Source organism: Canis lupus, chromosome 6, assembly GCF_003254725.2.
Source record: "Canis lupus dingo isolate Sandy chromosome 6, ASM325472v2, whole genome shotgun sequence".
NCBI lineage: Eukaryota > Metazoa > Chordata > Mammalia > Carnivora > Canidae > Canis > Canis lupus.
Genome location: NC_064248.1, coordinates 31,241,800 through 31,258,871, shown reverse-complemented (window position 1 = coordinate 31,258,871; position 17,072 = coordinate 31,241,800). Strand labels below are relative to the sequence as shown.

Genomic DNA, 17,072 nt, shown 5'->3' with positions numbered 1-17,072 from the left:
GAGACCCGGGATCGATTCCCACGTCGGGCTCCCAGTGCATGGAGCCTGCTTCTCCCTCTGCCTGTGTCTCTGCCTCTCTCTCTCTCACTGTGTGCCTATCATAAATAAATAAAAATTTAAAAAAAAAACTGAACCACGGATATTGAGTGGATATTGCTAATAAGTCATCAATGTGTGATATGATAAGTCATCAATGTGTGATATGATGATGAGCAAGGAGAAAATAGTTTCAACAAGCCTGTATTAAACTTCCTGGAAAATTGGGGAATGGGACATGGTCCCTATCCACAAAGATTTCTTCATAGGACACCATGGGAGACACTTCCCTTGAGGATCAACACCAGAAATACGGTCAGCCATGTCTTCCTTGGTGCATACGTGCACAGGTGTGAGTGTGTATTTCCACGTGGCCTTTGCAAATAATGCCACTGGTTGGTTTCTCTTTTTGCGTTGGCTACTAGGATACTCAGAGCCAAATCTTAAGCTGAGCTCTAAAAAATGTAGAGGACTTCATGGCATGTGTTTTGTATCTGAAAGCCACTCTGAGCACCTTCCTTTCTTCCCCATTTTTCTTTTCTTTTCCCTTCACACTCATTTCCTCATCCTCATGTGTCTTGAAAAATCTTGAACAAAAGTTGGCAAACTACGGGTCTGTGGGGCTGAAATCAGCCCATAATCTGTTTTGTAAATCAAAGTTTATTGAGACACAGCCACAGCCATTCATTTGCATGTCATCTAGGATGCTTCTGTGCTACGATCTCGGAGTCATTGCCACCAAGACCATATGGCCTATAGATCTGAAAATATTTACTTACCATCTGCCTCTTTGCTGAAAGTTTGTCAATTCTGACCTAGAACAATTTATGTTTTCATAATCTGCCTCAAACTCTTTTAAGACCAGAGACAATGATGGACATTCAGACAGATGGGTGAATCAACGGGTGGACAGCTCTTGGCGGTTATTCTGGAGATAGAGTGATCTAGAACCATACCTAGAGCCTTGGGTCTCCTCAAATTCATAAAAGCTGTCAATCCTGGGACAGCAGGGGAAACAGGGCAGAAACATTTAATGGAGGCCCAGTCTTTGCCAGAATGTGTCCTACTCAGAGGGCCAGTGACAATGACAGCTGGGAGTGAACATGCTCACTGGCCAGGCACTGGTGAGGCATCCATGTGTGCTGCTCTGTGAACCCGAGGACAACCCCAAGAAGCAGGTAGAGAAACTTGGGCACAGAAGGGCACAGTGGCTGCTGCAAGGTCCCAGAGGCTGAGCTCGGGTTTGAACCCGAGCAGCAGGCTCCACACCCCAGGATCCTGATGGCCATGTCGTGGTGGATAAGTCCCCATTGTGGAGATACAGTTTGGGATGAAAGGCTGCACCAACATACTCCCTGCAACGATCTCTCATACTCTCGTTTTATTCTTTATTATAATCTTTCAAGTCACCTACAATGAATGCAGTCATTACTAAGAAAGAAAAGAAAAAGAGATTGACATGGAAAACTGAATGCCTCCTTCTTCCTTTCCCTCAATGGCTTAAAATCAAGAATTGCATACAAGGAGTGATTTCAACCTGAGTGATGGTAGAGGGCACCTCTGAGCAATGATTTCCCATCTTCCAGGATACCAGCCCTTTGCCCTTGGAGGCCCCCCTCCCTGCCCTCTCCCCACTCCCTGCATGGCCTCTGGGGACCCTCACCTGGCTGGAGCCACTTTGCTGGACAGCTGCAGCTGGACAGCCTGGGGGGCACTGAGGACTGCCTGGTGGAGGAGGACATTCATGCTCCAGCCTCGACTGCGTCTCTGGGTGTCCTGGCTGGTGTCGGCCTCCAGCAGAAGCAGCTCCTGGCTGGAGGTGTGCATAGACAGGGAGCCGCTGAGGGTGTGGTCTTTGTATCGTTGGGCAGCCACCTGTACCTAGGGGGAGGCAGGAGAGGGCTCAGAAGTGGAGAGAGGACAGGAAGGGTCTGTGGGAGCTGGCTACGTGGGAGGGCCCTTCCTCCAGGAAGCCTTCCCAAGCCACTCCAGCTCTGAGAACCACCCCAAGCACAGCAGACTGCAACCACACAGGAAGAGAGGAAGCAGAAGGAAGAATGGAGGAGTGTCTTCCCTGACCCCAGCTCCTGGCCCAGGGACAGAGTCTTCCCTTGTCCTTCCCAACATATGTAAAATGGGAATTTCCATCTTTTTATTTATTATTATTATTTTTTTAATTTTTATTTATTTATGATAGTCACACACAGAGAGAGAGAGAGAGGCAGAGACAAAGGCAGAGAGAGAAGCAGGCTCCATGCACCGGGAGCCCGATGTGGGATTCGATCCTGGGTCTCCAGGATCGCGCCCTGGGCCAAAGGCAGGCGCCAAACCGCTGCGCCACCCAGGGATCCCGGGAATTTCCATCTTATAGAGAGGGAGACTGAGGCCCAGAGAGGGTCATGTATTTCATATGGGGGTGCCCGGCTCTAAAACTCATGCTTTGTCTGAAGGGAGCAGCTGGGGGAAGCAGTGGAAACCTGGCCCCCTCAGTTACAGAAAGGATGCCCCCAACAGTGACCCCCCCAGGGCCCAGAGGACCCCCAGAAGGTCTGGAGTTCAAAAGGGAGAGTGTCTGCTGCACAAGGAGGAGACATCCTGGGGGTCAGGCCCCCAGCAGTTTGCTCCTCCACCAAGTCTGGGGGACCTGAAGCCCCCCTTCCTAATCTGGGCCTCAGTCTCCCCATCTACAGGACAGAAGTTGGTCCAGCCTCGTAGGTACATCACAGCCACGTGGGAAGCTCTTAGAAGCATGCCTGGTCCCTCTACAAACTGATAAACTGATACATCCACACAATATCATTTACTGATAAAAAGAAATGAGGCTTCAAGCCACAACAAGACGTGAAGAATTCCTTACTTAGTGAAAGGAGCCAGCCTGCAAAGGCTACATGCTAGATGATCCCAACTATATGACATTCTGGAAAAAGGTAAAGCCAGAGATGCCAGCAGTTCAGCGGTAGCCAGGGGTTAAGGGGAGAAGGGATGCACAGGTGGAGCATGGGGGATTTTTAGGACAGTGAAACTATTCCGTGTGACACAGTAAAGATGACATTCTGCGTTTGGCAAAACCCACAGAACTAAACACCTTTAAGCGTGAGTGTGGATTTAAATGATGGACTTCAGTTAATAATATATTATCATCAGCTTGACAGCTGGAATGTACCACACTAATGCAAGATGTTCTATAAGAGGGAAAATGGTGTGTAGGGTGGGGGGCTATTATATGGGAACTCTCTCTACTTTCTGTGCAACTTTTCTGGAAACCTAAAAGTGCTTTGGAAAATGAAGTTAATTTCTTTTAAAGATTTTATTTATGAGAGAGAATGAGCACGAGTATGGGAGGGGCAGAGGCAGAGGGAGAAGCAGACTCCTCGCTGAGCAGGGAGCTGGATGTAGGGCTCGATCCCAGGACCCCAGGATCATGACCTGAGCTGAAGGCAGATGCTCATGCAAATGAGCCACCCAGGTGCCCCAGTTTATTAATTTTTTTAAAAGCATGCCTGGGACCCCCTGATGAATTAATTCAGCATCTCCAGGCCAGGGTCCAGGTATGTTCTAAAGCCTCAGTAGGTGATTCCAATGTGGCTTGGGCTGAGAACTTTTAGGTTACACCTGTGTTTTCTCCAACTGGCCCCTGTGGGCCTAAAGTTTCCCGTAGAGCATGCATTCTCATGTTACAGAGGCAATATCACCCTCAAATGCGAAACTTGGCTTGCAAGGGGTTGGATTAAAAAAACAACTTCTTGTGATTATGTGTAAATCACAGATGTGCATACAGCACACAAACAAATACAGGACGTCTATGGAATTAAAATCTCACGGGGGGGGCGGATGTACAGTACGTGCTGGCTGGCAGTTTGTGCGAGCACACCCCAAATGACCCTGTTAATCGCTGTCTTGAGAATGTACGGATCCTGTGCTCCCTGTATAGTCCCATCAAGCAGGATATGTAGAAAAAACATGTTCGGCGTTCAAGGCCATGGGCTCCAAGGTTGGCCAACCCACAGCATCTCCTTTGTAACAAAGAACATCTGCGTGGCAGGCCTTCATCTCCTTAGAGCACTGGCCATGCAAGGAGGGAGAGGCCATAGGTAGTTGCTGAGCCAGTTGCTGCAGGACAAAAGCTGCTGGTGTAGATCCCAGCAACAAATACTTCGTCCAGTCTGCTGCTCCTGGACTCACTGTATGTAAGTCCCCCCCAACAAATCTCTCTTTTGGTTGCTGGATCCAGGTTACTTCTTGTGTCTCCCTGGGCCATCACCCTGGCTTAGAGTCTGCTAGGGAGCAGCTACATAACTGGTGAGCTGGCTAGCCAGGAGGCTGGAGAAAATCCCATGAGTGCTCTGAACCACGCTATGAGCACAAGGACATCCCCGAAAATGCCAGCCAGTCTAACGCACTTGTTGGAGAAACTGTGCACCGTGGCAGAGAAGGGAAGCGAGAGCTAAGTGTGAGACCTCAGCGGGCCGTTTTGCAAAGCTAGGAGGACACAGGATGCCACTGATTAAGATCCAGAAACTTGACTACTAGGTATTTACCAAAAGGGTACAAAAATACTAAATTGAAGGGACACACGCACCCCGATATTTATAGCAGCATTACCTATAATAGCCAAATTATGGAAAGAGCCCAGATGTCCACCACCTGATGACTGCGTAAAGAAGGTGCGGAACATATATGCACAGTGGAATATGACTCAGCCATAGAAAATGAAATCTTGCCATCTGCAACGACGTGGATGGGGCTAGAGAGAGGCTGAGCGAAATAAGTCAGTCAGAGGAAGACAAATGCCATATGATTTCACTCATCTGTAGAATTTAAGAAACAAAACAAATGAACTTGGGGGGTGGTGGTAAAAGGAGAGATAAACCAAGAAACAGACTCTTAACTATAGAGAACACGATGATGGTTACCCCAGGGAGGAGGTCGGTCGGGAGGTGGGTGAAACAGGTGGTGGGGATTAAGGAGGGCACTTGGGATGAGCACTGAGTGTTGGAAGTAAGTGATGAATCACTAAATTCAACCCCTGAAACTAATATTACACTGTCTTTTAACTAACTGAAATTTCAATACAAACTTGGAAAAGAAAAAAAACCTGATTAGGACACGGAGATGTGGAATCTTGAAAAGGTGATCAATTAGTCAATCAATCAATCAATTTACCTATCTAGTGATCATTGATGAGAAAACAGACAAAATTCACCATGTTTTCTAATCCCCACTACAACAAAAAATTTTAAACAGCCATTATCCTCCTCTTAGGAGAAAAAAACCTAGCATCCTTTCCCTGTCCCTTGAAGTTGTAAATCTTGTCATGTCTCTATAATATAAGCATCCCAGGAAATAACCAAAATCTTGCCCGCAGAGACTGAAGAAAAAAGAGAGGGGGAGGCTTTTTAAAATATAGACTGCCAGAAATGATAAGGAGAGCAATTCTGCAAGTAGGGAAGGTAGAAGCATAAGAAAGGTTTAAGAATGAGAATATATTTTTGTTAAGGAAAAAGGGAGTAATTTTGTCCTGAAGTGAGACTGGTTGTTTAGAGAGAGGAAAAAGCTTAGGACAAAATCTAAATGAAAAAAGAAAGTTGTAGAAGGGTCATGAAGGGGAATCTTGAGGAAAGAATTTTCTGCATGGTCAGGACTAAGACTGAATGAATGAAGTTATATTTTTAAAAAAAATTTTAAATTTCATTTATTTTATTTTATTTTTATGAATGAAGTTTTAAAAGTACATCGGTGTAATTTTAGAATTTGGTTTGTCCCTCTGTTAAAAGACAAAGTTCTAAAAAAAAAAAAAAAAGCAAAGTTCTCTTGAATATTTGATCTGCTCTTGATTTAAAAAATAGCAACAAAGTTGTTGTTTTTTTTTTAATCAGCCCAGAAAAAAACAAAGTTTCTAAAATGTGTTTCTGCAAAAGTGCTCAACTTCCAGGAAATTCATGGAAAGGAGGCTGACAAGTACAAGTTCCTGGTAGCTAAGATCAATTTGCCTTCATGATGAACCTCTCAAGCGCTCCCCGAGGGCTGCCTGTAGTGCCATGATGTGTCACGGGATGGTAGCCCGGGACCCCTCTCTGCTCTCCCGTCCCCATATGAGTGAGATGGGCCCGTTGCATTGATGACCCAACGTCAACACGTGGAGACTTGTCTCTGTTGCAGGACACCTTGCAGGCTTTGCTGGGGTTTCTGCGAGGGGGGCGAAGGGCAATGAACCCACAGAAAATTCAGGGTCCTAGCATATCGGCCACACACTTGGGTGTTACCTGGTCAGGTAAGACTAAGTTGTCCTAGGTGTACAAGCACACCACGCCCTACTTCCCCAAAGCAGTTGCAGACCTTCCTAGGTCTGTTAGGGCGCTGGCATCCGTGCGTCCTCAACCTGGCTCAATTGCTTCAGTTCCTTTATAAGTTGGGAAACAGAGAGAGAGAGAGAGAGAGAGAGAAAGAGAACCCAAAGCAAAGCATCTGAACAAGCCAAGGTGGCTGTTCGACAGACCCAAGCCTTAGGTGTTCTGCGACAGGGACAGCCATGCAAATTGGATGCAGCCAGGTGCTCAGCAGCGTTTGGATGGGGCTCGTGGCAACAGCAAGGGCACAGAGGAGCACCCTCAGGCCTCTGGTCATGGTTACGGAAAGGAGCTGAGCTGCAATATGGTGTTTTAGAACAGCGGCTGTGTGCTACCTGGCATGCCTCACGGCCGTAGAAAACACAACTAACAGGATCTCAGTGACCATTCCCACTCAGTACCCTATATCGGGATGCCTAAAGGACACATTCCAAAGCCCGAGGCAGGCAGTGCCAAACCAGGCCTACATGCAACAACACAGTAACTTGACAAACAGCCTCTAGTGTGAAGGAGCACTCCACTCATGGCCTGGTGACTCATGTCATCCTGAAGGACAGCCATTAACAGGGGCAGCAGAGCCACCGTAGCTGACATCCGTTGTGCCAGAAGGAGACGGACCAATCCCTGAGTGTGTGTGGTACCCTGATGGGTCAGCAAGGGGCAACCCCTGTGCCTGGATGGCCACAGCCATCCAACCCTCAACAGAAGGTATCTGGATGGACCCCAGCATTGGACATTAGTAGTCAATGGGCCGAGCTTCAAGGAACATGGATGGTACTGCTCCATGAGCCTGATCCCACCCCATTACTCTTTCTTTTTAAATTTATTTGTGAGTGAGAGAGTGAGAGTGAGAGCACAGGCAGGGGGAGAGGCAGAAAGAGATGGAGCAGCAGACTCCCCGCTGAGCAGGGAGCCCGACGTGGGGCTCGATCCCAGGACACCAGGATCACAACATGAGCCAAAGGTAGATGCTTAACCTGAGCCACCCAAGAGCCCCTTTAATGATTTTAATTTTAAGTCATCTCTACACTCAACTTGGGGCTCGAACTCCTAACTCTGAGATCAAGAGTCACATGCTCTACTGACTGAGCCAGTCGGGTGCCCCATGATCCCACTGTTCTGTGCACAGATAGCAGATAGCTGGGCAGCTCGCAGAGGACGGACCATGTGGCTGCTCCAACAGGAGGTACAAGACTGGATGGGGGCGGGGCGCTCACACTGGGACACCGACATATGGAAGCATGTACTCTGATGCCTAAGAGGTATGAACACCCCTGTTTGCCCTGTGGATGCACACCCCACCTGGCAATCAATAGGCCAATGAGCTGGCCTGTGTCCCCCTCCTGGAAGATGTGCCAGCAGAAGATGTCACCATCTGGCTACACGAGAAGATGGGACATCCAGAACAACGGTCCTTGTGGACCATCGCTAAGAACCAGGGCCTACCGCTGCGTTACAAAGACATCACAACCGTCTGCCAACAAAGTCCAGCGTGTGCCAGGAATGATCACGGCATTTGCCAAGAGACACTGGACAGGCAGCAAGGGGGCAGATCGACTACACGGGTCCCTTGCCTCTCTCGGATGGCTGACCTTATGCTCCAATGCGTGTGGACACTTATCCGGGACCCCTGCAAGCCTGCCCCAGTAAGTGTGCCACCCAGAAGGCCACCATTTGTGGCATGGACCTGGACCAGCTGTGCACTGCATGCTCCTGGTACAAATTATGGAAGTGGCCCCATTGTATACAGAGAGGTACAATGGGACCCCCAAATGCTATAGGTCATAATGTAGGGTGGATACCCACACAACCATGCAATCACATTGCACCCATTACCGCTGAGATCTGGCTAGGGAGACAGCGTGCACCCATTCCCTCAGGTGCTCTCCCCTCTCCCCTCCCCCCGGCGATGGCTGTGGGCATGTGGTGCCCACTTACTTACTGGGTAAGTAGGGCTGATGCTATATCTGGGAGCACCCCTACTTGCTGGGCCATATACTCATTTATAGGATGTAGGGCGGCAGGTCGACACACGGCTAGCCAGACACATGGCTGCTGCTTTTAATTCCACCTTTGAGGCAATCCCTCTCCCTCTCCCTCTCTAGGAGGGTTCCCAAATAAGACAAGCAGTTCTGCAAAATGGAATGGTTTGTGACATGTTAACCACAGCACTGGGAGGGACACGTGGTCTCATCAAGACAGAATTTTGTGTGTGTGTGTATAGGACTATTTCCACACCATTTCCCAAGCCATGGCTAGTGTAAACACAGAGTAAAGCTGCTGAATTCCTTACTGACCCTGTTAGTGCTTGGTTAAATCACTTGCCTTCTTCCTCGCAAGAAGGCCATTTATGGCCGTTAGCCATTTGTGTCTTCCTATTACTTGGATGCTGTGGCTCGCGCTGTTGCTACGGGGTTTGGTTGCAGCGTGCCTCGGCATACCCAGCCCCAGGGATACCAGGGAAGAGAGGCATGTCAAGAATGAAGGTGCCATCTGGGGGGTCCCGGGGTGGAGTGTATGGTGCAGGCTGGACGGCTGGCTTGTGCAAGCACACCCTGAACACCCCCATCAATCATTTGAGAATGTACGGATCCCGTGCTCCCTCTATATTCCCATCAAGCAGGATATGTAGAAAAAACATGTTCAGCGTTCAAGGTCAGGGGCTCCGGGGGCAGCCAACCGGGTGCACCTCCTTGATAACAAAGAATGCCCGGATAACGGGCCTTGATCTCCTTGGAGCGCTGGCCATGCAAGGAGGGGAAGGGCTATGGATAGTTGCTAGGCTCGTTGCTACACCGTGAAAGCTTGCAGCATGCACGCAGCTTCCAGCCGCAGATGCTTCGCAGGGGCTCCAAGAGGGAGGCAGAGGCTGACAAAGCTGAGCTCCCCAGCCCCACTTCACCCACAGAGAGCGAAGGTGAACAAAGGTGCTGCTGTTTTAAAAAGTGGTGATAGGGGCACCTGTGAGGCTCAGTCAGTTAAGCCTTCAGCTCAGGACATGATTCTGGGGTCCTGGGATTGAATCCTGCATTGGGCTCCCTGCCCAGAGGGGAGTATGCTTCTCTCTCTCCCTCTGCCCTCTCCCCTACTTGTGCTTTCTCTCTAATTAAAAAAAAATTTTTTTTTAATGATAATAAAGTCTGAGCCCATTAGATGACCCAGCATCCAGGATTTCGGTACATCTGCCCCGTGGTGAGCACAGCCAGGGGTATCAGGTTCGCATCCGGGATCCTCCCCCTCCCTACACACTCAGTGGCCTTGTACAAGTCACGTCCCCTCTCTCTGTCGCAGATTCTCATCTGCAGAGTCCTACCACAGCGGCGTCACGGGGCATCCATGAGACAAGCCCACGTAAAGGGTTGAGAACAGAGCCTGGCACGTGGTCAACACTCAACAGACATCAGCTCCTATCACAACCGATGACAGTGACAGCATGCCCTCGGATCCGGGACGCCAGATGCCCTGAGATGTGCCATGACTTTATGGACCCCCATGAAAGCAAAAAAGCTGATAACAAAGCAGTGAACCCATGGGAATTTGAAGACATCCTGATTTCAGAGCTGGTGACCCACGAAAACAGGTACCTCTGAGAAGGACCAGTTTCCATAATGGAAAGCTCTTCTCAGGGTCCTTTCGAGTTCCCAGAGCCACCAGCACAGGGCTGGCACACAGCAGGCACTTAAAAATTGCTCTCAAGTTCTGGGCCTCCTCACAGGTAGACTACCCGTCTACACCTCCATCTCCCCAGCCTGCTGCCTAATTCCTGTGTACACAGCACACTTGGCTTGTTTGGTGACACGTGGGGCACCCAGCGCTGGGACAGCAGAGCACAGCCCTCCTGCCTGGCCTCCTTTCCCTGCCCTTTATCTCCTTGTAGAGTAAAACCCTTCAGCCTTCCTACCCCCATGCCAGGCAAAATACTCCGAGGTCAAAAAATGGATCAGATGGCTTCTCCCAAATACAGGACAGGCTAGAGAGGACAATTCTGCTTCTCTCCATTTTTAAGGGTGAAATGTGATCCTTCTGCCCCCCAGGGCGCAAAAAACCCCTTCTGGCCTGGGCAATCACTTCCAAATGATGGATTTGGAAACCTCCCTGCTGCCATCTGTTCTTGATTCTTGGACTGGCTGAATGGCTAAGCTTCACATCCTGGTGTGGCCTCCCTCGCCCCACACCCAGGGCCTCCATCCTCTCTTCCTTCTGCCCCATCTCCCAGCAAGCTGGCTGTTCTGCTCAGAGACAACACTTGGCAGGCAATTCGAGGTCACCCCAGAGGGACCACGTCTGTACCTGGAAGTCTGGAGGAAATGCTGGTCTGTGGGGATGTCTGAGCTGGAAGAGGAACGCCAAGTGGGAGTCAGATCCGTTCAGCTGGATTGAGACCTGTTGACAAGGGGAGGTGGAGGAGGAGGGTCAGAGGGAGTGGAGGAGGGAGATGCCGAACCCCAGAAGGTAGCTGGCTGGGCGCCCGAGGAAGGACCGGTCATCCCAGAGCTTGCCCAAAGCCCAAGCCAACAGCAGATGCCAGAAACCACCTTCTGCGATGCTCCTTAGCCCCAATCTGACTCAGGCTGCGTTACTTAGGAACTTGAGAAGTGAGGCCCCAGATAGGGGGCTGGGAAGATGATCCTGGGACCTCGGGCCTCTTACATCCCCTGCCACAGTGCCTGCTTATGCCTCCCACGTCCACGGCGGCATTCTATTTGACCCTGACCACATAGCAGGCTTTGTAACTGTCACCTCATTTAATCTCCACCCCTGCTCTCACTGGCTGGTATCACTGTCCCCATTTCACAGCTGAAAAAACCGATATTCAATGGGGTTGAGTAATTTATCCAAGGTCACACAGAGAATCAGCAGTGGAGCTAAAATTTGGACTTAGAGCTCCTGGGAGTTGGAGACAGAAAGTCGCCCGTGCATCCCCAGGACGCGGCACAGAACCCAGCATGTGGCAGAGACGCAATCTGTGTATAGGAAAGGATCGAACAAATATAGCCACAGCAGCTCCTATGTATAACCACCAAGCTGCATTTTCTTTCCCTCTTGGACACACAGCTCAAACTACATTTCCCAGCCTCCCTTGCAGCTGGGCAGGGTCATGTGATGAGTTCTGGCCAATGGAATGCAGGCAGGTGTGGCCTGGCCCCCTAAAGGGACTGGCCCTGGGAACCTTCTGTATAATTCTCACTGTCCCAGGCCCCCTGTGCCAGCTGAGGCAGAGCCACAGAGCCACACAGCAACTGTGACACGACCAGGCAATAAAGCTTCACAGGAAAGCAGGCTTTTATTACAACAGTGCATCCTGATTCATCCCACGCACACTGCCAAAGTAAGGGCTCTCCAGGGCCACCCTGCCACCTCTTCAGCCCCTGCACATGGGACACCTGTGCTCTGACATGGACATCTCTCCTCCCTCAGGGAGGAAGGAGGCAGAACCGGGACATCTGACCTGGGAGGTGACGTTGCGGTTGATGGCAGCCCTTGTGTCCACCCTGCAGTCAAATGCTCCCCGAGGACCCCGTCTGAAGACAATGTCCCCATCCAAATGCAGGGCCTGTGGGAGCCTCAGCTGGAAAGAAACAGTGCCATTTATGCTCTCCAACAGTTGAGCACCACTCAGAGGCCGCAAACCAGTGTTTGCCCAAGCTGGGGACAGGTACCTGGGAGGAGTGTGCAGCATCCAGGGCCAGGCTGTGCCAGATTTCCCCATGCTGAGATCGGTCATGGTGCAGACCCTTTAAGTGCAGGACGACGTTCTGGTTGACTTTCAAAGTGGCCTCGACCTCCCTGTTCTTAGCCTGGGGGAGCAAGAACCGGTAGGATGGAGAGAAGTGATTTTCCATCTCCAAGTGCCTACAGAAGCCACCCTGGGAATCCAGCAGTTAGAAGAAAACAGCCCCAAGATGGATGGGTTAAAGTGGTCTCCACTATCCACACACAGGGCAGGAAGCGAGGACAGGTATGTGGGGGTCTTTCAAAGAGGAATGATCAAGTCTAGTGCCCACAAGTAGCGTGAGTGGGGTGGGCTTGAGGGGGTGAATCTGAGAACCTGTGTCTCATTCCAAGGGAGTGCCCTGGTATGTGACAGTTTTGTTCACGGTGGTATGCCTCATACTGAACACAGGTCCTGGCGCACTGCAGGCACTCAGGAAATATCTGGAAGAGGGCAAAATCACTCGTGATAGCCAGCAACCCCAAGGCCAACGCCAGGCTGAAGTGAAAGAATGTTTAATTCATAACATGGCAGGCAGGAAAATATCCAGCCTCCCAAAGATCCCCGTATCTTGATCCTCAGAACCTGTAAATACGTTATTTTACACAGCAAAGGGGATTTTGCAGTTGAGGATCTTTAGATGGGGAGATTATCCTGGATCATCCAGTGGGCCCAAGGCAATGATAAGCATTCTTATAAGAGGGAGGCAGAAGGGTCAGAGTCAGTGAGAGAACAAGAGAGAGTGAGAGAGAGAGAGATGCTATCTCTGCTGGCTTTGAAGACAGAGAAAAGGACGATGACCCACGAGTCGTGGGTGGCTCCTAGTAGCTAGAAAAGACAAGGAAAAGGATTCTCTCCTGGAGCCTCCAGAAAGAAGGTAACTCTGGCAATACCTGCCATGAGCCAAGGGAAACCCATTTTGGATTTCTGATCTCCAAATACATAAGGTGAGTTTGTGTTGTTTGAAGCCATGAAGCTTGTAGTACTTTGGTATCGCAGCCACAAGACACGAATCCACATGGTTAATCATGTGTTCACTCAGCAACTTTTTAGCCTCTGCCACATGCCAAGCCCACGGTAGCAGAGTATGCCATCTGTTCCCATCTGCGGTGACAGGGAAGTTAAAAATGTCTTGCCGCAGAATCTTATCGCTAGCGTACAACTTTAGAACAATGCGTGGCTTTATTTTAGAAACAAGATGGTAGAAGGATAAATAAAAGTCCAAGAGAAGGAAAATAAATGTGTGTCATTAAACAAAGACAGGGTTTTAGAAAGACCAGAGAGCCAAATTCAACTCAATGAAAGGGTCCCCATCCACTTGCTTCTCGCCTCTTGTTGTCAGGTGGGATTTCAGGCCTCCTGTGTCAGATCTTCTGATTTCTTTTTAATTAGAAGCAGAAATCTGAGTTTTACTCCAAATCTTCTGATTTTTACACGTTGACAAGGTTTTTAAAAATGTGAAGTGTGAAGCAGGCCAAACAAAACACATCTGCAGGCTAGATCTGGCCCATGGCGCCATTCTGCAATCTCCGGTTTAAAAAAAAAAAAAAAAAAAGCACTCAACACCATGGGGAGGTATTTCTGCAGATGTTTTGGGCTGTCATTCTGCCCTTTGCTTCCTCAGGAGCTCCAAGGACTTCGGCTACCAACCCTTTGGAAGCCATCCACAACCCCGGTTGAACAGGTGTGGCCCCAGAAGAAGAGGTCTCAACAGCTGGCCCCACGTCACCCTCCTTCAGTAGACCTTTGTACATCCCTCAAAGGAGAGGCCACCACTAACTTCTTTGTCCAGGGCCTGGCACATGATAGGTGCTCAATAAATGCTTGCTGGAGAATAGAGTTACCTATTCCTAGATCGGGAAGGAGTCTGGGATGAGGGGCAGGTGGGCACGTGTCAGGTACCTAAGGAAGATTATCACGTTACATTTCCGTCCTCACAACCACAGCATAAGAGATGAGTACTGCTGTCTCCGTTTTATGGCCGAGGAAACGGGGGCCCAGGGACATGGAATCATTCGTTCTGGGCACAATGGCAAAAATGAATTTCACCCCTACAAAGGCTAATGCCAACACCTTCTAAGTCAGGCAGAAAGCCTCGGCCAGGGAGTCAAACCTGGCTCATGTTTGTATGTGAAGTTGTCTTTGCAGTTCAGGCTACTCTCAACAAAAATCCCATAGCCTCGGTGGTTTAAACAACCAAAATTTACTCCTCTCGATCCTGGAGGTTGACAGTCTGAGATCGGGGTTGGGTTCCGGAGGCCTTCCTCCTGGCTTGCTGGCGGCTCTCTCCTTACGGCACCCTCATAGGGTGGAGAGAGAGAGAGAGAGCAAGAACAAGCTCTTCCTCTTCCCATGAGGTATGAATCTCATCATGGGGGCTCCAGCCTCATGACCTAACCACCCCCCAAAGACCCTCCCCTCCCAATATCTTCACATTAGGGCTTCAACATACGAATCTGGGGGAGAACTCAAGCATTCAGTCCACAGCACAAGTTTTATCAGAACACGATTGTGCCCATTCACTTGTGCGTTTTCTAGGATGTGTCTGTGCTACGAGGGCAGTCGGATGAGTACCTGTAGCAGAGACCTTACAGCCTGCAGAGGCAGAAATAATTAATTACTATCTGCTCCTGCATAGGAAAAGGTTGTCCACTCCTGCTCTGGGTCAGGTGCACAACAGACTCTCAATAGCACTGGGGTGACAATGATTCATTAAGCACAGATGACGTGCCAGGTCCTGGGGCTCCAGTGATAAATAGGGGCATACCTTGGAGACCCTGCAGGTTTGGTTCCGGACCACCCCAATAAAGCAAGTCTGGCAACAAGCGAGTCAAACGAAATTCTCGCTTTCCCAGTATATACAAAAGTTCTATTTACACGGTAGTTGATTAAACGTGCAGCAGGATTATGTTTAAAAAAAAAAACACCACACACGTACCTTCATTTAAAGAATACCTCATTGCTACAAAGTGCTAACCATCATCTGAGTTTGCAGCCAACTGTAGTCACTGATCACAAACCACCGCAACCAATATCACAATAATGAAAAAGTGAAGTATTGCCAGAGTCGCCAAAACATGACACAGAGACATGAAGTGAGTAAATGCTGTTGGCAAAACAGCACCAACAGCCTTGCTGGATGCAGGGTTGCCACCACCCTTCAGGGTGTATTTAAGAAAATGCAAAATCTGGAAAGTGTGATGAAATAAAGTACAATCAAATGAGACACGGTACCATCCACAGATCTCAGGGGCCGGCAGGAGGGACAGCGACTGGTTAAAGAATCACATCAAAATAGAACTGAGATTTGTGAGAAGGGCTAGAAGCAGTGGTGTGGGGCGTGCAGGGGGGTAACCAGGGGATGCAAGGTGGTCTGGGGGTCAGGCTTGACGCAAGGAGAAGGGATGCATGAGCTGAACCCTCACCAGTGAGTACAAGGCAAGGAGGCAAAGCCGAAGGAGTGACCGCTCCAGACACAGAACACACAGAGGTCCTGGGGCAGGAAAGAGCTGGCTGAGGGACCGAGAGGAGGCTGAGTGAAAGGACATGGCCGAAGGAGAGAAGGGTCTCGGGTGGCCTGGAGGGTCAGCAAGACCACAGGGCGGGGCTGGGGTCTCCGTCCAGAGAGAAGGAGCGGTGTGATCGTGCTGGCCCAGGAAAGGCCCCTCGGGCTGTCAGGCAGGATGGAGCAGCGGGGACAGGGTGGAACAGAAAACCCAGGCCGGGGAGCCCTCTGCTCATCCAGTTCCGAGAAGACAGCAGCTTGGATTGGGGACCCCTGCATGCCAGCTCCCCGGGGGGTTCCCACTTACGGCGTGCTCACTCCAGGCGACGGCGCACCCCTCCACGTTCCCGGGAATGGCCTCGCTCTTGTACGGGTGGGTCAGGCCAGCGCAGACCTGGGTGGGGTGGGGGGACACGGGCACACGCCCCCAAAGACGGGTCAGCGACGGCCAGGGGCCTCCCCCGGCTCCCAGGGCGTCCCGGAGCCCACTCACGTAGGGGTGTCCGGCCTGGTAGCCCAGGACTACGGTCTGCAGGGTCTCCTCCCGGCCATTCAGGACAAGCCTGGTTTCCAGGGAGCATCGCTGGTGGCGCCCATCCGCCGTGAAGGTCTCCTGCAGGAGGAGGCTCTGCGGGATGGGCAGAGGCAAGGGGTGCCTGGCATGGACAGAGGATAACAGGCCGGAGCCATTAAAGCGGCTGGCAGGGGCAGGGGACAGCTGTGCCCCACGAGCTCAGACCGGGCCCGTCACAAGCTTGCAGGGTTGAGACTCTGTCACAGAGAAGAGAACATCAGGACGCATGTGGGCCCTGAGTCTTGCCAACCGACACTCGTTGACCATCTCGCGGTGCCCCGGTGACAACCCAGTGAGCTGGGCACGGCGGGGGTCACCATCCCCCATGGGCAGCAGAGACCCAAGGACAGGCAGCCCCTGGGCCCTGTTACCTTGGGCAGCAGAGGACAGACATGATTGACTTCTGCATGCCTCAGTTTCCCCCCTCTGTGAAATGGGGACTGAAATACTAGCTGCTCCATCCCAACGGTGGTTGGGACCATTGGAGGTAATGTCCGTGCAGTGAATGCAAGCTCCCTAAGGGCAGGAGTCCTGTCCCTTTGGTTCCCTGTTTTCCCAGAAGAGTGCACAGCACGTAGTAGGTGCTCAATAAATATAAATGAACTAAACGAATGAATGAGGCCTATGGAGACGGTGGCTCCTGTCACTTCTCAGTTGCTATTGTTTTGACAAAAGAGGACTCAGGTCAGGCAGCGGGTCTGGACCCAGACTGGAGCTCAGGCCGGGTCTGCCGATTTCACCCCCTCCCCACCTCTTATACCCTCCCGACCACAAGCTGTGCCTCCAGGAACTGGAAAGATTCCCCAGAGCAGCTCTCAGGCTAGGGGTGATGACAGGCTTCCGCTCCCAGATGTCATAGCATCCTAATGGAAGGGGGTTAGGGATGCGGGACTTTCA

The 17,072-nt window shown here is 50.7% G+C and overlaps 1 protein-coding gene across 1 annotated transcript in view; it reads right to left on the bottom strand.

Moving 5' to 3' along the window:
- Nucleotides 1–17,072, bottom strand: part of LOC112679053 (uncharacterized) — a 142,842-nt gene that overhangs the window by 60,686 nt on the left and 65,084 nt on the right. The window contains exons 32-37 of the mRNA XM_035718183.2: nucleotides 16,095–16,257; nucleotides 15,909–15,995; nucleotides 12,044–12,181; nucleotides 11,833–11,952; nucleotides 10,674–10,766; nucleotides 1,700–1,917 (exon numbers count right to left, since the gene is read on the bottom strand). Coding sequence (XP_035574076.2) covers nucleotides 1,700–1,917; nucleotides 10,674–10,766; nucleotides 11,833–11,952; nucleotides 12,044–12,181; nucleotides 15,909–15,995; nucleotides 16,095–16,257 — 819 coding nt within the window. The remainder of the gene's footprint in view (nucleotides 1–1,699; nucleotides 1,918–10,673; nucleotides 10,767–11,832; nucleotides 11,953–12,043; nucleotides 12,182–15,908; nucleotides 15,996–16,094; nucleotides 16,258–17,072) is intronic.